Source organism: Dermacentor albipictus, chromosome 6 (assembly GCF_038994185.2).
Source record: "Dermacentor albipictus isolate Rhodes 1998 colony chromosome 6, USDA_Dalb.pri_finalv2, whole genome shotgun sequence".
Taxonomy (NCBI): domain Eukaryota; kingdom Metazoa; phylum Arthropoda; class Arachnida; order Ixodida; family Ixodidae; genus Dermacentor; species Dermacentor albipictus.
This window is the reverse complement of record NC_091826.1, coordinates 42,637,735-42,660,437: the sequence shown is the minus strand read 5'-3', so window position 1 is coordinate 42,660,437 and position 22,703 is coordinate 42,637,735. Positions and strand designations below refer to the sequence as shown.

The 22,703-nt window shown below is 45.0% G+C and overlaps 2 protein-coding genes across 2 annotated transcripts in view; one reads left to right on the top strand and one right to left on the bottom strand.

Annotated features, from left to right (window-relative positions):
* Window positions 1-22,703, bottom strand: part of LOC135920736 (adhesion G protein-coupled receptor E2-like) — a 565,456-nt gene that overhangs the window by 433,078 nt on the left and 109,675 nt on the right. The gene's annotated exons all lie outside the window — the stretch shown is intronic.
* Window positions 4,291-6,443, top strand: LOC135918855 (piggyBac transposable element-derived protein 4-like). The gene has a single exon (XM_065452530.2). It carries the CDS (start codon window positions 4,528-4,530, stop codon window positions 6,295-6,297), a length of 1,770 nt encoding a protein of 589 aa, XP_065308602.1. The 5' UTR covers window positions 4,291-4,527; the 3' UTR covers window positions 6,298-6,443.

Genomic DNA, 22,703 nt, shown 5'->3' with positions numbered 1-22,703 from the left:
GCAAGCACACACACACACACACACACACAGGCGCGCACGCACGCACACAATTTGGCTGCCCTTTCCTATTCAACCACCGTGGCGGCAGTATCAATCGGTACCGTGCCGGATGAAAGCGGCGGCGTTAAAAAAAATTGTTCAGCCATTTCGAGTTTCCTTCCTTACAGGTGCGAAAGCCGGAATGCTCCACCGCAGGGACTATGCTCCTTAAATTAGGCGACTGCCTGGGGCTCTCGTAAAACGTGTCATCGGGTCGGGTTCAAGCAAATGCGTTTTACCAGGACCGGTGACAGAGCTGGACTCCGACGGCGATAACACGCACCTATAGACGTTCAGAAATGAGCTTTCTCTCTGTATAACACTGTTCAGAGAAAGCGGTTTATCTAAGGTTTCTTTAGCGCGAAATTTTGACCGAATGCAAGACCGATTTCTCTTGCAAGCACTATTGTATCGTGACTTAGAATGTGTTACCGAATACCAAACATAGAATGGCCGAGTAGGTGCTCGTCCTTCTTTTCACTGCGTTACATTTCCGCGGCGTTTCGAAACCCCTTTCTGTAGAATAAAAAAAAAATTAACATTTCCTTTTTTTTTTGCCATGCGAGCAGCGTACTGTCACACTTTTGTAGTTACTAACCCCTCCTCCCGTTCCCCGACGAAGAAAAATATGCACAGGATCGCTTTTCATATCCCTATCACGACTTGAAGATGAAAGACCAAGTGCTATTGCACTGAAGACGGACACAGGGCGTACACACCCCCTTTTCTTTGCTTAGTGTACACCGCCTACTCATCCCTCTTTAATTCGCTTACTCATCCTCTTAATACACTTAATCATCCCAACTAATTCGTTTCGTGTATTTCGCAACGTCATCCCTCTTAAATCCAAAGGTCGAGGACTTGACTCCTGCACAAGGTCGTGTGTTCGAGTGCCTCAATTAATTCTATCTTGATTAACTTAGCCTTCATTAACTTCACTTTATTTGCCACCAAAGGTGGTGGGTTCGACTCCCAACAAAGGTCGTAGGTTCGAGTGCCTTAACCCTTAAATTTTATTTCTGATTTATTTGCAGACACTGTCAGCCCTTCCACAGGGCTATTACGGGAGTGGCATGGAAATGCATAATAGTTCTGAATAGCAATGAGATCAGATATTGTTACATTCAAATCTAACAGGAGAATGGACAAATTAATATCACCAAATAACAAATAAGCAAACTATCAGCAAATAAACGCACAAAGTCTCATATAAGCAGAAAAAAAATTACGTTAGCGGTTACAAATCAGTATGTCAGCTATGTGTTATTTGAATTATTCTGGTGATGAGACGGCTTCTTCGGACAGCGAATGCCAACGCGCTGATAGCTCGTGTGAAGAAGCTATACTTGAAACATTCAGCACGAACAGCGGGAGTAAAAGTGAACAAGGAATGGCGGTGCCTAGAGATCTTACTGCGAAGAATTTCCACGTAGTCGCTGTATTTGATATGAACATGATGGTTAACAATAAGATAAATATATTTGAACCTTTCGTGTTTAATCCTAGCCTTTAGTGTGGGCAGCTCTGCAAGTACACCCATTTGAGAAGGGTGATCCGACCGCCGGTATTTGCTGCATACAAATCTTACTGCTTGACGCTGAATTTTTCGATCTTTCATATGTCTGCAGCAGAGAAAGGATCTCAGACAATCATTGCATATTAATTTATTCGGCTAATTAGTGTTTTATACGCACAACATCTTGTTTGTTATGTCGCAAAGGGCAAATTACGCCTGAGATGCCAGAGCGACTGACTGGCCTTAGAACACACGTAATCTATATAGTGCTTCCGGCGACGATCATTTGAGAAAATCAAGGCTAGGTACTTATACTGCTGAACTCTTTTCAGTTCATAATTGTCAATGTAGAAAGAGTAGTATATATGCTTTTATACCTGCGCGTGAAGGAATTTCGCCCTCATTAACACCAAAGGTCGTGGATTCTACTCCCACAAATGGTCGTGGTTCGACTTCCACCAAAGGTCGACGGCCCGTAGCCTTAATCAAAACCAAAGGTTGTGGGCTCGACTCATACCATAGGTCATGGGTTTGTGTGCCTTAACCCCATAATAATTGTGCCTGGATGAACTTCCCTTTAATTAACACCAAAGGTCATGGATTCGAGTCCCACAAATGGTCGTGGTTCCTCTCCCATCAAAGGTCGACGGCTCGTAGCCTTAATCAAAACCAAAGATCGTGGGCTCGACTCCCCCCAAGGGTCATAGGTTTGAGCGCCTTAACCCTATAGTAACTGTGCCTGAATTAACTTCGCTTTAATTAACAGCAAAGGTCGTAGGTCCGATTCCCACAAATGGTCTTGGTTCGACTCCCACCAAAGGTCGATGGCTCCTAATCTTTTTGCACTTTTCGTGTCGTCGATGGTTTTCGGTCAAGGTTTTCGATAACTGAAGGACTGTTGAGACATGTAAGGTCTTAATAATTTCGCCAAGTTTAGCGCTCCCACTCAGAGAGTTTGTAAGTGTTTAGAACATGACCAGTGTGGTTGAGCATACTGGAGTCCGCGGATGGTCGCTTGCGGCCAAATAATTCAGTCGCTAAAGAAGACACGCCACTGAAATGTTCCTGTTCTGTATATTCGCTTATCTTTGTCCTTCTACAGGAGTCTGCGTTTTCAGTTCCGCTGGACCGAGACTTTTCTTTTTTCTCACGACGAAGAAAAAGGCGTGGCCGTTAACAGAAACGAGTGAAAAGACACATCGAGCACCATCATTGTCCCGGCGACTTTCTCCCGTTCGAGTGCCCTTAATTAATCCGCAAATGCAGGAAATCGCCATGGCCACGTGGGTGTGAAGCTCTTCGGGTAATTAGCAATCTATATTCAGTGCCATACGGTGACCGCAGATGATCAGTCCAGCACGGGGAACAAAAGCAGAAGCTATGGCCGCCCGGAGGGTAACAACAAGTCATCTCGCGAAAAGATAAAGACATTATATATATATATATATATATATATATATATATATATATATATATATATATATATATACATATATATATATATATATCGTGAGAGAGTGTGAGAGAGAGAGAGAAAGGGGGCGATAAATAAGAAAGGGAAAGTAATAACTATACCGAGATGCGCCTGAGTGTCAGATGTGTTACGCCACGTGGCCATAGGTACTTATACGTGGCTTAGTTACCGCAGCCGCGGTCACACTTTCTTCACTTGCTGGCGTTTGTATTACGACATCCCCGAAGGGACGTCTGTTTGCAGAAGGGTAGAAAAGCGGGCTGGTTGGCAGGCGTTTGTCCCGGTTTGTGCAATCAGAAAGGATTGCTAAAGAAAACCCAAGTTCCCACGACATCCCCAAGGGACTGCAGTGCAATGGGATTATTAACAGCAGCCCACTTAAGCCATGCGTTATATAGTCTTAGGGATGGGGCACTTCAAGATTTGTACAATCACGAAGGTTGTTTCTATATGCGCAAGCATTTTTATGGCTACACAACGAAGAAACCCATCCGTGCGTCCGTCCGTCCGTCGCTTCAGGTGATCGCTTTTGAGATACGGCCCTCAGCAGTAAGCAAATGAACCTTCGTGCTGCCTCTCGCTTCAATGCTAACTAAGCGGCGAGAACACAGCGCAACCGAAGCTATCAGCACTCGGCGCGCTGTGTCCCCATCGCAGATCGCTTTCACGACAGGGCCCGCGTGGCTGCTGCATACGCAGCCGCCGTCAGAGCACGGTTGATGGCGGTCGATAAGGGTTCGCATCGAGAGGAGGCAGTGTCTAGGACTACGTAGACTACGTCGTGTCACATTCGGTAGACATCTGAAGTGTGCGAAGTCTGCCAAACGTGACGATGTTCAATTACGTCACGTACTACACATCACGCATCGGCCAGTCTTCATCTTCCACATCATCCAAACGCGCGATCATATGCCGTGGATGAATATTGCTACTACTCGCCTCTTCCTCGTCTCATGCTGGCGGCCTCAGTAAACATTTCGGTGTGGCAACCGCACTTCCCAGTGTTTCTTGCAATTACACCAAACACAGCAGGATACGGCGACGTAAAGCTAGAACAAATGGTTACGCATCATTTAGATACCTGCCATAGGATATTCTGCGTCTAAATTTTATTGTTTGTGTTCTAGTTGGTGCATACTTGACAAACATTTTTTTTAAAGCGCAAACAAGAGACACGGCACAAAAGGAAAGTCAGACACAGGACAGGCGCCTGTCCTATGCATGACCTTCCTTTTGTGCCATGTCGCTTGTTTGCGCTTTAACCCCTTAACCGTTTTGGACGAGCTGTGCTCGTCCTTGCCAGGCCGTCCCCAAACCGTTTTGGACGAGTGTAGCTCGTCCGCGCTGAATACGTTCTTCCCTCCAGCGTTTCGGACGAGCGGCGCACGTTTGTGGCGTAGCTTGCATTTTTACTCGACAGATGGCAGCACTGACCGCTTAATTTCTTTTTCTTCAACCGCGTAAACTTTTTTTTTCGTAGGGCAACCTTGGTTTTAAAATGGCATCCAGTGGAGGCGACACGTGTATTGCTGGCCCGTCTTCTCGGAAACGGCGCTTTTCTTCGTCGTCATCTTCGTCAGACGATGGTGATTCAGACACTGATGTGTACATTGTTTCAGGGAGCGAGGATGACAGTGATGATGTTGTACTCAGCAGCTCTTCTGATGAAGAAGATGATTGCTCGGAAGCGAACTTTGCGAGCGCGCGTCAGTGGATGAAGATCGACGTCACGAACATTCCTACACGACCTCCTCGGTTTCCTTTTCTGGCAGTTCCCGGTAAGACGTTCACTATAAGCTCGCCTGGTGACTTGCTTGAATATATTCAGCGTTTCCTCGATGATGAACTCATTTCAATGGTGGTCGAAGAAACTAACCGCAATGCTGCTGAGAAGGTGAAGGGCTGCGGTCCGTGTGAGCATAGCCGCGTCAAAAAATGGGTGCCGGTGACTGAGGAGGAGATGTGGGTGTTTCTTGGTCTCTTGCTGTTGCAAGGAATTGTGCAGAAGCCACGACAGGATTGGTATTGGTCCAGGAACAAGCTCTTATTCACACCTATTTTCGGAGAGGTGATGAGTGGCAACCGGTTTCAGCTCCTGATGCGGATGCTGCACTTTGCTGATAATTCCAGTATCAGCGACCTTAGCAGTCACCCGCAGCCGAAGCTGCACAAGATATGGCCGTTTCTGGTTCGGTTGTTGAAGAACTATCGCTCAGCCTACGTACCGGAGCGAGACATATCCATTGATGAAAGCCTTATGCTCTACAAAGGAAGGCTTGGCTGGGTACAGTACATTCCCCTCAAGAGAGCCAGATTTGGCCTGAAATTTTTCATGCTTTGTGAGGCGTCATCGGGGTACGTGTGGGATGTTATCATCTACACAGGAAAAGGCACCAACCTCGGCACACCAGCAAATGTCGACCCTACGTCTCCAATGGGAACGAAAGTGGTGATGAAGCTTCTGGAGCCCTTGCTAGGCAAAGGCTACTGCCTGACCGTAGATAATTTTTATACGTCACCAGAGCTCGTCGACCTCCTCCTCCTGAACCGCACAGATGTCTATGGCACAGTCAGAGCAAATAGAAAAGACATGCCTCCCGAATTCCGCACACAGAAGCTGAAAAAGGGAGAGATCCAAGCTTACCAGCGCGGTAAGTGTGTCGCCCTCCAATGGCGCGACAAAAAAGTAGTGACTGTCCTGAGCACTGTGCACAGCGCAAACATGGAGACGTTCAAAGACTCGAAAGGGAGGGACGTGACAAAGCCAAGCATCGTGCGGGACTACAACCACACAATGGGCGGTGTCGACAAGTCAGACCAGATGCTGGCGAACTACCCTGTCCCCAGAAAACGGCAGAAAATATATTACAAGAAGATTTTTCGCCACTTGCTTGATGAGTTGACATTTAACTCCTTTGTTTTGTATCAAAAGGAAGGAGGGAAGATGAACCACCTCGACTTCCGCCTCGCCCTTATTGAAGCAATCTTCAATAGGTACCTCGACCCCGCGCGAAAGATAAAGCGTGGCCGGCCTTCTGGCGTACTTGATCCCATACGACTTCAAGAGAGGCACTTTCCAGCTTACATCCCTCCAACCGAAAACAAGGCAACTCCAACCAGGAAATGCTTCATTTGCTGCAAAAAGCAAGGAGACAAAGGCCGGAAAATTAGGAAGGAAACACGATTTTGGTGCAAGAGCTGCAACAAACCGCTATGCGTGATCCCTTGTTTTGAGATTTACCACACCGTCCCAATGCTTCCTCGGTGAAGCAATCAACTTTTTGTCACCACAACTCAGTGAAAGAGTTAAGAAATCGGTGGCTGTGGTCATTCTTTAATTTTTATTGTTCATTACCAGCAGAAAGTTCCTTTTCTTTTTTCTGAGAAACAATAAACTTGAATATGCTACTTTGACTTCGTGTTTGCTTTAAATATTTTTTTAAGATCGAATACATGCTTTTTATTGCAATAATAATCGAAATCAGGAATAAAAAAAATAAGCAGTTTTGTGGAGAAATTCGTTGATATAAAAAAACGGTGAAGGGGTTAAAAATATTTGTCCAAAATGATTTGATTATGAGGCACGCAGTAGTAGCGAAAGCGCATTAATTTTGTCCGCCTGGGCATGTTTGGCGTTCGCCTATATGTACACGGCATTTTTTAAACTCCGCCCCCATCGGATTGCGACCACCGTGATCGCGATTGCATTACTTGTTGAGAAAGCCGTTCCTTGGAAGTGCAAATAACATTCGTCACATCGACTGTGCTCGTTGAAAGAGTGCCCATATTTCGCAACCCCCATGTTCTGAAGCGCCGCGAATTCACGGATGTAATGAAAACCACGCCATAGCCTGAACAACTTGCGGTCGCGAAATGCGAAACAAATGTAGGTCACTGCTACAGAAACGAAATATTACTATGCTTGCGCGAAATGCAGGTAAAGGGCAACTTAGAAAAAAATAGAAGTGGCAGTGCTTTGTTCTTTGGCAAATCGGTTCGGTGGAATCCCGATAGTTGGAGGAAGGTTCGTGGATGGAAGAAGAAAAAAAGAAGGTTGTCATCCGCACGAATGTTGCACGATGCTGCAAAGCCAGACCTGTTGTCTCAAACACGTCCTGCTTCATTGTTGCGACAATCATGTACACCCACGATTTTGGCGATGATAAAAAAAAATAAAATGAGTTTTTCTTTCTTTTTTTCGCAAGTAACCTACATTTAAAACTGACAAAATGAAATAAAGCTACTGGGAGTGAATGGGGTAGGGAGCACATTACGTCAAGCTCATGAGTCCTTGATACACTTGCATCCGGCACCTTATACAAACCCACACACGCATACTCTTTCTCTCTATTTTTTTTGCTAGCACCGTAATATCTGGCAACTTCTTTTTACATTCATTTTTCCGATTTCTTTTAATTTCTCCACTGATAATTGAGTTCGGAGGTTCTGCAAACAAGGTCTTTCCACTTATTTTCCCGCCATTTAATTTATCGCTTGCTTTTCTCGCGTTTACGCAGGGACGTGCTCACATATGCTCGTTTTCAGAGACCGCAAACTGCAGCACACGTGTAGTTTACGTAGCTGTCAGCCATAAGCTTCCCTCGCAGCCCCGAGTAGTTTCCAGGCCATGCCTCCACTTAAACCTGTGGATGCCCATGAGTGACACGACAGAGTGCGACGTTTCCGTCGAAGCCAGTTCACGAACGCTGCAGTCTTCGTTCTTTGTATTTCTTTTATTTTTATCGCAGATTTTCTCCTTTTGTTCTTGCACTCAGCGGACGTTCTTGAAGCCGCGTTTTTTTCGTGACAGGTCGTGACCCGACAGACAGGAGCAATTAATTTCGCTTTGGCCATCTCCAGATTCTAAGGAAAGCTGGTCGACAGCACTTAGATAACACCGCCATCATATGGTTTCCAGCGCACGTCGCCACCCCCACCGATGAGGGCCTCATTAACTTGAACGAGGTAGCACACCGCTCTGCGCGAGAACTGACCCGCCGCGCAGAATCGGAGACCGCCTCTTCGAGTTCAGAACTGCTGGCTCAAAACACGCGAGAACGCCTGGTCAGGTACAATGACATCACCAAGCACTACCAGCTAGGCAGGCGGTTGCTGCCCCCACCTCACCCCATGCTGAAACGTCGCCAGGCAGTCATCTGGCGACAACTGCAAACACAAACCTTCCCCAGTCCGGTGCGATTGCAGCACATTTTCCCCGCGCAATACCCGACTGCTCTTTGCAAATTATGTCAGGCAACTAGAGCGACGCTGTCACACATGTTGTGGGAGTGTCGGGTTACATCAGCTACAATGGCAGTAGCTCCGGAGGCTCTTGCGTCGAAGTGGGCCGCCGCTCTGCGCAGCTCCAACCTCAAGACACAAGAGTGGGCTGTCCAGCAAGCCCGAGAGGCGGCGACGAGGCAAGGCCTCGAAGTCCCCTCATGGGAGACCTGAGCCCGGGTCGTCAAATTCGCCGGATTCAGAATAAAGTTGTTTCCATCCATCCATCCATGGCCATCGGGCGTTCAAGTGTTCTTATTAGTCCTGTGAAGGGTGTAGCACGTGTTAGAGGATAAGAACGGCAGCAAAATGGCAGAAATGTAAAATTCATAGACGTACACTTTAAGTGAAGAATAAAGCAGAATAAATTCAACGTTTCAAACTCTTCAGCGCACTTCTGGTATAGATGGCGTGTGCCGATACATGCGCTAATCGTGAAAAGCACATGCTCGCACGCAAGCACCTGGCTCTAGAGATGGGCGGTAACGTTAGAAAAGAAATTCTTAATATTCTCGTGCCCCAAACCACGATCAGATTAGGCTGAAATTTGCCCCGACCACACATTTTCGCCCGGAATTGTAGTACACAAATGTGCCAGTCAAGGAAGATAGTGACGACAAAATGTAGTTATGCTTAAAACGAGAAATACATAGAAGAAAGTGAACTTTTTTTCTTCGTCATATGCTAACGTTCATTGATAACCACGTGACATTAGTTGCAACCGAATGGGGAGGCGTTGTCTGCAAGTGTTTGCTAGTGAAAACATGCCACGGAAGCGCCTCAAAACTTACCAAGTGCGTAGTAGCGAGTTGGGGGTGGGCAGGTTTATGTTTGTTGACACTGGTCGCTGCCGCAGCTACTACGTCACACTACGTCGCAGCTTCGTCACACTACGTTGTACTACGCCACACTATGCCGCAGCTACTACCTCGCTATACGTCACGTAGTCAGTGCGATGAGAGGAAATGATAAATATACAGTGAATCAAAAAGGAAGGTTCACCTCCTGGAACTGACGATGGAGAAGTTCTCATATACGGCATCGAGGTCTGCTCAAAGAGAGTGCGCAAAGATGGACGATTTCTTTGAAAAAGTCACACGGGAGGCGTATTGAATTGACGGCAGGAGCTTCGGTGAGGAGTTAGTGCATTTCATATCGGTCGTGCTTGATGCGATTGGGTTGGTGCGAGGATAATCTTCTCTTGCTTAAGACATCAGAAGCTGTATGTAAGAAGAAGGCAAAATAGACGCGGTCGAATTCGCAGAAGTTACGTTCATAAGGATTGTATGTCTTGCGGCACGATTGGTCACTACCTGCTTGCTCTGAAGGAGATTCTGACGTAATAACCTTTATGTGAATTCAAGGCCTGGTCACCTCAACCTCAACGTTAATCTTACGGACTTTAGAAAATCGTTGCCGATAGAGGGAAGAAGGCGTTCGGGAAACTAGCAAAGAAACAGGGCTTGTATCGATAGTGAATACATGAAGAAACATGTGGATTAGGCAAGGCGATCACGACTGCAAAAGGCTACACAAATGGCGTAACAGCAAATGAGAGTAGTAAGGAAAGAAGAATCGTTTAGACTAGAGAATGGCTCGGCGAGGTACGCTCTGCGTTTACGACGAAAATATCAACGCCATTTGCGAAGGCAGTGTGCCCGCAATTTTTGTTCTCGTTTCTTCTTACAATTTATGAGCGCTATGTTTCGGAACCTCAGGCCCGTCGTTGGAGCTTCAGTGTGGTTCTGTCGTAAAGCACGGAGCACAAAAGGTCGTAAGTGCTCTATTCAGGGAAACGACCGTTGAAGTTCGATGGAACCATATGGCCCCCTTCTTCTTTATTATTATTTTTTGTCTACGCTGTAAGCACAAAAATAGCCACACTTTTCCAGTTGCGTTCACAAGTTTCTGCCTGACACCATTACCAATGAAAACTTTGTACCGCAGGAAGTAAAATAATCATATCCACACAGATGTTCTTGTTACACCTATGCATTAGTGAAAAACAATAGTGTATAAAGAAACGCTTAAATGCGGAGTCATATCTTTCTTTACTGCATTCTACTGAATTTAGAACGTAGTTCTTCATCGCGATTCCGGTTAACATCATTTGTGTTTTCTTTATTGTGTTCTTGCCAAACCCTTTTTTGTTCTGTCTCAATGCTATATACCTTTTCTGATGCGTCGCAAAGTAATTAAAGCCTAACAGGAAGAGAAGAAAGAAGACAAATTTAAGCGGTGCCCGCTTCTAATCACTGCAGTTCTCGACGAATACGCACACGCTTTCGCAGTTCTCTGCTAAGTGATTGCATGTGAGTAAATGATTGAATGCGTATTGCGACGCCTAGAAATCAATGAAATTGTCAGGGCTGGCAGGCGCTATTTCCGAGTGAAATGACTGTTAATATAAGAACCCATTGAGCAGTTTTGGTGATTCAGTATACATGAAATGCAGTGCTTGAAGGAATAGGCGCGTTGGTTTTATGCCCCACATAAAAAAAAGCAGACGATAGGAAGTACTATAGCCCATGTGTAATAATAACTTATATTCTTTTTTTTAAAAACATTTGTTTCAACGTAGCCGAGAAATGCAGATGCTCCGAGGTTCATTTTATAATAATATAAGATATACCCAATCTCTATGCATTGCATAATATTACCACATATGCTACCCTATAGATTTTGCGATTTCCAAATTTGAGTGGTATTGCACACTTCCTGCGCTGCGATTTTACAAAACCCAATTTGCGCGTTGAAAATAAGAGTGACGCAATCATCGTGTGGCTTAGAGCATGAAAAGTAATTTAAGAAAAAAAAAACCGAGGATACATATACACATCTCGTGAGTTGTGAATGCCAAAGGATTAACGTCCAATTGAACTCTGCTGAAGCGGTCGTTCGAGTATTGCGCTGCGAGTAACGTTTGCGTTAACGCTCGTTCCGCCCGCCGTGTGTTATGATAGTTGACGACGATGGCGTGGATTTCGCTGTCCGGATCTCCGCTCGTTTCACTGCAGTTCTTCCGCTCCCTTATACTTCGCCTGCGGTGCACTGGCGTGGAAGGCCACACTTCGCCACTGGCGAGTTTGCGGCCGCCCACGATGTAGATGCTTCAGGCATCGTAGTGGGACGTCCTGCCCGAGCCGGCAAGCACCAGCAGCACACTGCAGGGGCAACGTTGCATGCCGCCGACGTTTCGATACTGTCGAGTTTGCGGCCATCCACGACGCACTCAATATGCGCCCAATATGCTCCAGGCTCCATTGCGGTACGTGTTGCCTTAGCCAGCAAGCGTGAGCCAGGGTCTCGATCGCGCGAGGTGCGTTCGTGACGTGGCGTCGCAGCCAATGGGAGCATCATCATCATCATCATCATCATCATCATCATCGTCGTCGTCGTCGTCGTCGTCGTCATCATCATCATCAAAATCAGCAGCAGCAGCAGCCTGGTTACGGCCACTGCAGGGCAAAGGTCTCTCCAATACTTCTCCAACTACCCCGGTCGTGTACTAATTGTGGCCATAATGTCCCTGCAAACTTCTTAATCTAATCCGCCCACCTAACTTTCTGCCGCCCCTTGCTACGCTCCCCTTCCTTTGGAATCCAGTCCGTTACCCTTTATGACCATCGATTATCTTCCCTCCTCATTACATGTCCTGCTCATGCCCATTTATTTTTGTTGATTTCAACTAAGATGTCATTAACTCGCGTTTGTTGCCTCACCAAATCTGCTCTTTTCTTATCCCCTAAAGTTACGCCCATCATTCTTCTTTCCATAGCTCATTGCGTCGTCCTCAATTTAAGTAGAATCCTTTTCGTAAGCCTCCAGGTTTCTTCTCCGTACGTGAGTACTGGTAAGAGAAAGCTGTTATACACTTTTCTCTTAAAGCGTATTGGCAACCTGCTGTTCATGACCAGAGAATGCCTGCATAACGCACCCCAGCCCATTCTTATCCTTCTGATTATTTCAGACTCATTAATAAAGGGAGAATCGGACATCCACCCGTTCGTAGCGATTGCTACAAAGCAAACCAATACGGGTTCCTCAAAAGAAAAGCCTCACAGCTGAAGAAAAATTCGTCTCGGACCAGGACGAATTTTTCTTCAGCTGTGAGGCTTTTCATCATCAGATCAGCTATGATGCTTTTCATGTCATCAGATCTAATGATTACATTGTTTCGTCAAAAAAGGGAAATAAGGATTTGGGAGGGAGAGTACGAAACAACAGATTGAGCGCTGAGCTTCAACTGATTTTATTCTTACAGTAGGGCAGGGAGAATAAAGAATGAGATCAGTTGAAGTTGAGCGCTCAACCTGTCGTTTCGTACACTCCCTCCCAAGTCCTTATTTCCTTTTTTTTTGGCGCAACAATGCATTCATTAGATGCCAGCCAAATTGCCCAGCAACAAATTCTACTCATATCATCAGATTGCCATTCTTGTAGCACTGCCTTCAATGAAAATGCCATCAAAAAGATTGATTCTGAGTGCGACAGTTGAAAATGACATTCAGTGACATGATATAGGAAGCCGTACGGCAGCTATTGCCATACATGGCATTTCTTTTTCGAAATTGTTTTCCCACACTTAAGGACTAGAAACCTCCGATAACCTCTACAGCAACGGGTAGTCATTAATTTTGAACACAGAAACCATAGTTTTCAATTTCCCAGTAGAATATTATGTCATTAGCCCTTCCTAGTTTTTAAACGCCGGAGGCGTAGACCCACACTCTCAACTAAAGAAATATATATATCTAACCAGAATTGTTTGCAAAGCGATGTGCCACGGATAATTGGAAGAATCTCAAAGCGAGCAGCGTTCGCGTTACCATGGTGATACTTTACATTCGATAGCTGCAGGGTTTAGACAAAAGCGTTCGCGCTGTCTTTCAGTGCGTCTCCTCACGAAATGTCACGCGGTCGCCCTATTCCCCGCCAAATAAACGTGCATAATTACGGACGGCCGCGGGCACTGGTTCCTTCAGTATAGGAACCCATCATTTCGTAAACGCCTTCTTGATTGCAACCATTACGCTAATTACCGGTCTTCTGTGTACGGGGATTAGAAGTTGAAAATATCTGTGCTCGCACTCTCAAGTGATGATGACGCAATCAATTGTGCGCCCCTTTTGATTACCGAAAAAAAAAACGGCATTTGGCCTTTCGTCTCCGTCGTTTCGTATGCGCTTAACCGATATAAACGTTTGAAAGTTGCGCAATCATTGCAAAAGGCTTGCCTGCATGGCGTAAACTTATTGTGTCGTCTGCCGCACTCCCTTCGCTGTTTAAAAGGGACCGTTTCTTCGTACTATTTCATGAAATGTCGTTTAAAAGTCTCTCTTGAAAAGAACTGTTTCAGTACTTTGAGAAATACGCGATGACAATGCAAATGCCATGCCCACTGGTATCGTTGGACAACAGAGTTGGAAGAGTGCTGACTACTGCGAAAAGATAAACTTGCGACAGCATTTTCGTAGGAAGTTTCTTAGCCACAAAAGTTAGGGCATGACATACATATCGTGGAAAATTAAGAAAAACAACAATAAAGCAAATCAATCAATAGGCTGAATATACTGCGCTATTTCACAAAGAGATCAGCGCACATTAAAGACAGCTGTGAACCGGCAGCATATGTTCAGGGTTTATGAAGGATTTTTTTCATTATTGCGCAGAACAGAAGTGCGCTTTCTGGAGCGACATTGTCGGCCGGCATGGAGGGGCTGTATAAGGCCAATTGTTGTTACTTGCATTTGGCCCAAATACTGGGCGTTTTTCTTTTTGTTCGTTTTTAGAAGGTCCAAACTTTAAATAAAAATGATGGTGGCGGACAATACAATTCTAAACCTCGAACTAAATTACTCGAAAATGTGGCCAGTACTTACAAGATAAATGAAAAAGCTTAATTCAATTAGTAATATAATTACTCTAACTTCAAAATTAATTACATTTCGGCACATACTTAGGCCTGGAAATAAAGCCGCTGAGCCCGCTAGGCGTATCCACTTGGAGCGAATTCTCTGGACTGCAGCACTTTCGAGACATTCATTTTCAAGGTGTCCTACGAAATGCGTTGGTGTTGCAGTCAATTTTGTGCTTCAATGTATAAAAGAGATTTTTCTTAAAAGAAATAAATCCCAGTGAATTTCGTCGGACACTTCGAAAATAAGCTCGCACAGTCCAGACAATTCGTTCCAAGTGGATACGCCTTGCGAACTCGCCCGCTATAATTCGTACTTTAAATATCTGCAGTAATACAGTTATTCTAAATGTTAATCAACACAACTATAAAATAATTCAATGAAGTGTTTTCATTTCTCGCATAGGTAATGGCAGCCTCATCAAGTAATTTAGATCAAGGGTCACAATTGTGCTATATGTCACGGGCAACTTTTTAAAAAATTTGTACCCTCTAAAGAAAAAATAAAACACCCGGTATAACAATCGTATATGTGTCGACAAAATTATCCGCAGTGACAAAAAGCAGCAGCCACGTAAAGAAAAAAAAAAACCCGAGAGGGAGTCACACAAAGATTCACTTTCAGCAGTTAAGGAAACGTCAATGCTATCGATTTTTAAGTTCCGAGCTGTTCGTAGACTCTCCTCCGGGACCAAATAATCTAGACTCGACTCGAGGGAGATGCACCAGCCGTCTACGTTTGCTGAGCCTGTCATTCGGAGCTCCCTTTCAACTAGTTATTTACGCCTTCGTGAACGTTTTATTTACGAATTGCAACGAATATTACTACAACTCTGCCTTAACTATAACCAGTTCTTCGACTGCCTCCGCGCCTGTTTCCGCAATATTGTACGCCCAATATGGTGAGTGCTTGAAGCGCCGCGTACTTCTGTAGTTGCGTGTGGACACATCAGAAAACTTCGCAATGGCGGACAGGGCGAACATGGAAAACACATCAGAAAACTTCGCAATGGCGAAGTTTTCTAATGTGTCCACCGACTGAATTCTTTTAGAAATAGAGGCAAGACACTCTAGGGCTTGCAAAAGAGGATGTATGAAATGCTGTTGTGCATATTACTCGCTCAATTATCCTTCAAGACTTAGGCCGTCCTAATTGTCAGTTTCCGAATACAATCAGGCTTATATTATCCCGGCGAACAAATATAAAGAAACAACAAACGTTTTCACAAAGTCATAATGTTCAGGCAACGTTGGCCGCACCATTTATGCCACCGAGTAAAGAAGCAACGACGCTTGTTTTGGTTTTCTCAAATATGAAATATCCCCTGCAGTCAAGTTAGGTGGGCGGGGGGCTACTTAGAAAACGTATTTGGTAAATGTTTGCCTAGTGCTTACCAACTTGGATTCAGCACGCCAAAGCGCAAAGCTGCTGTAGACGTCATCAGTGCTGTAGACTGTCGTTGTGTCTGGGAGTCCTACGAAATAACAGGAAAAATTGGAGCACCTGATCTGAAAAAACGAGGCTAATCCGTACGCTGTGAAATTCTGTGGTGTTGTACCGTTCTGACATATTAACATTTTGACCCCATCAAAGATGGTTTGACGTACTCCCCACCCTCAGAGCTGACAAGGTCGCTAGTTTGACAACGTAGAGGAATTCTACCTTATCGAGAAATTATCTTAAAGTACATAAAACAAACAAACAAATGAATGAAAAATAAAAAGCGGGAACTGAAATGTGCTAGTTTTCGTCCAATATTTCTTACAACTTGTTTCATTTACTTATATTAATAATACCCTCGAAGCCCGAAGGCGTTATAGATGGTAGTGGTATAGAATTGAAAATTACAATAACGTGAGAAAATCACTGCTCACAAAATATTACCTATATTGCTAGAAACCAACACGAACGACGTCTCGCAGAGGAGATGCCTGTGTCCCAATTTTCCCTCTCACATTCAGACTCATGCAGAAGTCAATTTAATCCCGTACTTCCCCTTAGAGAATTGTAAAAGGAAGCGAAACTCGAGAACTTCCAATCTCAGAGACTCTAAGAGCGCTAATGTAAACCGTGGTTGGGGAAGAGCACCTGTAAACCACTACAGTGAACGATAATGGTCTCTCCTTCTAGTATAGCGGCAGCGGAGACTCATTAATTTCCTCCATTCGCGGCGCGAAGAAATCAAGTCCCCGTGTCTTCCGCCTGAAGCCTACTGCGTCGCCGCTCTCCTCATGAACCTAATCCCGAACCTACACTCTTTTGTTCCCATGCTCGGCAGGAAGTGTCTTCAACAGTTTTTTCTTTTGTCTCGGAATGAAATACGCCTACCACCGGCTCGGGAAAGTCTCGGCATGAAATATTCCCAGCACCATCCCCGGGAAACCATTTCTTTTCTGGTGACAGTTTATTCATTGTGGTCCTGCCACCTTCTTTTCTACCAGTTTTTACTAAAACACAATTAAGAAATGCCACTGTGTTGAGCAACGACATAACAACTCGAAAGAAAAATGACATATTGTTGCTGGTGATGAAAGCAATGTGTCGCTATGCCAACAGAGACACAAAGTTGTACATTATGCGAGGCCATTTGGCTGCGACAAAGCGCAATCAAGCAACCAGAATGCGGGGGAAAAAAAAGCTGCCGTCAGCCAGGAGACTACGGAAATTAATATACCACCTTAAAGCTAACATCGCTCGTATAAAAAGTTTGGCAAAATGTTGCGCTCTTGTAACACTTGAAAGCAAAAGCCTGCTGCACACTTGGTGAGGCATTATGCTAAACGATCGGAGGAGTCAGACTTCTTGCAAGACATAACGAGCCGCAGTGTGAAGTAACGCGTGACTCTTTAGGTCGATCTCCTCGTCGACACGTGCAAGCACTTTATGTACTACTTAAAGGTGCAGCTTGTCCGTCGGCAGTGAGTGTTACAAATGCTTAACGCAAGCCGAACACAATTACGTTGCATCCTCTCGGCAGGGGAATGGAGCACTCGCGGTCGAACGCCTTGCTCCACCCTCTTCGCACGTCGCACCTCGTTCCTCGCAAGACGAGCATCCGAGACGATAGCGTGCATCCGAGGCGTACCGCGCCATCCGCTAGGCCCTGGGCGAGCTTCGTCCGTGACCGTCTCTCTCGCTTCGTAGTCGACTGTCGCCCCAGCCGCCGCGATGATTACGATGATGACCAGACAACCAACTTATGATGACAATGGAGACATGGAAATCGCGGATGCAGAGAAAGATATATTTTTATGAGAAATTGAGTTCTTAGCCTCATGAAATGCCTGGCATGCTGCACGCGCTGTTTAACGTGAAAGATGAGTTATAAATTAAAATAAAAGCGTACGAACGAAAAATAAAAAGAAAGATAAATAGGAATAAAAAATTATTAGTACATAAGGAATACACAATTGCAAATACACTGACTTACGAAACTGAAGCAGGAAAAAATGACAATAAGAAACAAGAACTCTCTATACCAAACGATCCATACATGACAAAAGAGGTCAGTGAGACTGGATATTGGCCCTATAAAAACCGTCTTGGCCCTTCTGTGTTTAGCAAAGCCAAGTAATTGCAATGGCTTGTGCGATTATGCTGGTGACGACGACGGGCAAGTAAGCGGACACTGTAAACGTAATTTCGAGGTTTCTAACTGTTGTCTCAGTGAAAGACTTCACAATCTCAAGCGCATGCCAAAATTTTCCCTTCGGGAAGCTGTGCAGGGGCAATTTCGTCAGCGGGACGAACTTCCTCATACTAAATGGAGCTTGACACTATAGACGGAATGAAGAAATCAGATAGAGGAACTTCCGGAATGAAGCATCTCTTCTTTATGCAGCCATATGTGCGTAATTCAAAACGGTGTTTCGGGGGAAATCATTTTTCCTTCTGCCTAACGAGACGTGTACTTCCACATGTCTTGTCACTTTCCGAGTAAAAGTGGAGTGAACCAAACTTTCATGAAAGATGATAATTGTGCTTGGATTAAAAAGTCCGGAAATCCACTGCTTCCTTTTGCTCGCGGAAACGGTAATTTAAAACTAGACGTGCCCCCCACCCATCCCCCCCCTGCCGTGCACTTAATATATCGATAAACGAAGTTCCTAGGAAATGAGTGTTATTAGGTTTTCTGTTTGGATGCAGCGTATTTTCGTTTGCTTTCTGTTTAAACGTTTCTCGGGCTTGCAGTGATTGGATTTCTCGATACTCTTGGAACGCTGCCAAGTCTAAGGCGAGTGGTTGTGTCAAGCATGTGTCGCAGATAACGAATCTAGGTATCGCAATCATATTGAAGGATTTAAATAAAAAACAGAAATAACAGAATGTCTACAGATAAAGTACCTTCTCTGCGAATGTTAACCATTATTATCCAGCCAAAGTTAAGGGTTGGACTCGGTAGGGGCTACATGCTTTGTGTCCTGAAGCCGCTTTATATGTTGAGGTTAACTGAAGAACTAATCATTAACCGCATTTTCTTGGTTTTGGCAATAAAATTATTACACCATGAATACATAAATTTTACGCCATCATTTGGTGCTGCAATGGAAAGTTTAAGTGCCCAGCCTGCAAGATTTCGCCATGGTAGGCTGTCACATGTTATACAACTCGTGACCATGGGGTTTCCAAAGCTGATCGAAAGTCATAAGGATAGTTAATGCCCACGCTCGGCTCATACATATCTATAGAGTTAAAGTATTACATGGGTCATTCCACGTCCACTGTCCCAACCTCGGCGCTGGACCAACATCATTTTCTAAAAAACATATTAGAAAAATTTTTCCCGTATATAAGCATTCGTTGTAAAGTATTTTCCCTATACATTTCGAGCGGAAAAAAAAACTTTTTTCACGAAACGGTGAAAAAATAGGTACGATAGAAAATCTGCCAAAAACCGACAGACTCGCGCATTCTTTCGAAATTTGCGTTTTTGCTTTGTCTGAACATTTTCAATTCATTGAAAAGCAGTTTCACAAGATACTTCTGTGTTCTTTAACTCTTAACACCGAGGTGAAAACGTGCAAATTATAGCATTCGTGAGAACTGTTTAACAAATGTGTTTGCGGAAAAGAACCTGTAATTATTTTCATACAAATGCTGCTAAAATGTTCTATCTTCCAAAATATTATTTCCGCCTCTGAATCTGAACTGAAAGTCGTAATTCGGCACAAACGCTATCTTCAGACAGTGGGGACACGGTAAGGTGGTCCATGGAAAAAAATACGCAGAATAGCGGACATTCTTGAGAAGCATAACTACTTTCGCGACGGAAATTTGAATCTAAGAAATTCCCGTTTTCACCGAGAAAGTAATTTTGAATTTGAGTCTCATCAGTGCAATATCTTGGTTCGCACTTCGACTTAACCTCATAGCATATCGGCGTGAAGTACAAACCAGGGTGATGCGGATGGTGGCCTGTCCAGAGAAGAATGAGATGTGTGATCACCAGAAGTTCGTAAGAATTTAAAACCCGAAGGAATACTAGATACTTCAGGCAGGTCGATATTGCACACTTCCGTTCTACTGGAAGTATTGACATGCGGCCACCTACGAATGAAGCGAAGAAGCGGGCCACAAATCGCTTTCATGAGCTTGAGCTGGGAGCTGAACTTGCACGGCGCAAGTTCCACTCTTCGTGCCTTTAACTTCGCATTGATATCTGCTATATTCGTATTAGGTCGCTTGTCGATGGATGCGTCCCTGGTGCGATGGTTTCAATATCGGGCTTCTGTGCTAGAGGTCTTCGAATCGTGCCGTTGAACAAATATAACAATCTTTACTGAATTATTTTTTGCGCATCATACTTTGTTTAAAATGATGAAGTTTACAAGGTAGCAAAGCCGTTTGAAGCCATAGGCAAGTTCAGGCAAATTCGGGTATTCAGAGCATTCCCATGCTGTCCGCATCGCCCCCATCGCAACTCCCGTAGACACTAGTGCCAAAGTTCCCCCTAGTGATTATTGTACGAACCTCAATCGTAGCAACAGAGGTGGGCAGCCGGCGCTTGCCTGACATCCGCGCGCTTTTCTCTTTGCACGTCTGCTGGCTTCGATGGGCGTTCGGCGTGAATCCATATCCTTCGAAGCATCGGCTCTGCCGGAGTGGTGTGACGCGGCTTGTCTCAGCCGCCGACACATTTCTTACACCATTTCGCGTAGTCGAGGTAGAGGCATTTCTCCTGCCTTGTGCCCGGTGCTTCACTGATCACATTATGCAAAGCACCACACAACATGAACGGGGATATTGAAGACTGGGGCACGAGCTCCGCTTGCAGAAACAAGCACGTGACCACGAGTATAACCGCACAGTTGACACGTCGTTCGCTGCCCTCCACGAGGGTGGAGAGATGCGAGCGGTGGCTGGCACGCCGGTATACGGCACAGACAACGTTGCAGACGACGTCACAGACACGTGCTGTAGATTGTGGTGCACCCAATAGACGTGGTGTTGACCAGTTTCAGCACCCAAGCTTTCATTTGGGCTGAAAACTTCGGCGACAAAAAGTTTTGTTCCGTATCCCTTTAACTTGCACTTAGGTAGCTTTTCATAATGGCGCTCCTTGGCCACATATAGGAAACTATGGGAGCTGTCGAACTTCTCCGTCACCAGCCAGTTCAACCTCCTCAATCGAGGAGCATCATGGATGTGAATGGTTATTTAGCTGTACTTCCTAGAAAAAGAAAGAAAAAGAAAGGGCGTAACCTGCTCTCGAAGACTGTCCAAGGACGAGCACAGTAGAATTGGTCAAAACTACAACGAGAACAGTGGAAAAAACTTGTGAAAGAAGGTTATGAGTCAGTGAATTTGAAATTAAATGCGAACAAGTAAATATCGGCGGTGAGTATTGATAACAGAAAATCATGAGTCATTCCATTGTGTAAAAATGGATGAGCAGCAAAGCTGTCTAGCACAAAACTAGGAGGTGGCACAGAATTTTGAACGAAGGTTATTGCCTTGTTCGGTGGTGACCGTGAATAAAGGTACACACACATTTTTATACATCCGCGTTCAATCGCGCTATACATCCGTTAGATACATTGCCGTTTTCATTACGCGATGTACTTACTCTCTCCCTTTCTCCCTCTTTCTATTTCCCTTTCCCCCACCCTCAGTGCAGGGTAGCAAACCGGATGCTGTTCTGGTTGACCTCCCTGCCTTTCCTACCCTTGTTTTCTCTTTCTCTCTCTCTCTCTCTGAGACAATGCATTCGAGACCGAAATCACCACCGACTGGCAGTGGGTCAAATCCGTCAGCGCCCTCGAAGAGGGAGGGGCAATACGGGAATGCTAGCATGATGAAAGACATCGGGGCCAGCTGTGGAAGAAGACGACGACGAAGGCGCGATGAATGGCACGTGCCATTGGTGATGACGATAGTTATAGCTCTCAAATACTGATTGAAGGGCACGATAAATACACGGAAGCCCAGCCACAAACAGCTTCACTGTATTAAACCTTACTATAGAATTGCAATTGGGAAGCAGGAAATTTAGCATGCGTTAAATTTTGTATCACTGAAAAAGTCAGCGCCCCAACAGCCATTCCTGCGGCCCAAACATAGAACGGTAATGCACACACACGCACATACACACACAAAAACTACCCGCTGTGGTGGCTAGGCCACGGAATAAGATCACGGGCGCGGCGGCTCCAGTTCAATGGGGTCTAAATGCAAGAACGCTCGTGTCCTGTGCAATGGAAGTACGTTAAAGATCCCCCGGTGGTCGAAAGTAATCTGCAGTCCCCTACTACGCCTTGCCTCATAATCAGATGGTGGTTTTGGCACCTAAAGCCCTAGAGTTCATTCATTAACACAGAGAACTAACAATATACATGAGTCAATAAAGATTCCTTTTTTTTTCTTAAGGCTATAAAGTACCAAATGTCCACCAGTGGCGCTCCAGCATCATCAGAAAGATTAGAATCGCTCAAGAAGAAGAAGAAGAAGAAGAAGAAGAAGAAGAAGCCATCTTGCGCTGCGGTGTTCCATCTGCTTACCCTTTGGAACTACCATGGAACCCCTTTCGCAAGGAGCCTCCAACTCCCCCAAGGAGCACAAAGCCAGGCGATCTTCGAAGGCCGACAAGTCAGACGTCGGGCACAAAGGCACAAAGATGAAGGCTAAAGCAAAAGGCCCCAAGCCTGGAAAGCCCCACACTACAACAACGAACCCAAACATAGAACGGTAATGCACACACACGCACATACACACACAAAAACGCTTGTAAATGCTTGTATGCCTTGAGGGTACAATAAATAAATAAATAAATAAATAAATAAATAAATAAATAAATAAATGGAAGGCGCGGAAACTAGTGAGTGCCTGCAACAATCTTGTATTGAGTGTTGTAGGTATTCAACAATTTTACTTCGTCGCTTGTTTCTGCGGGACAGTGGAAATAAAAACAACGTGATGAATGAACATATTTACTCGGCGTAGAAAGCCAACTCAACAGGTACTCGCCAACGTTAGCCCG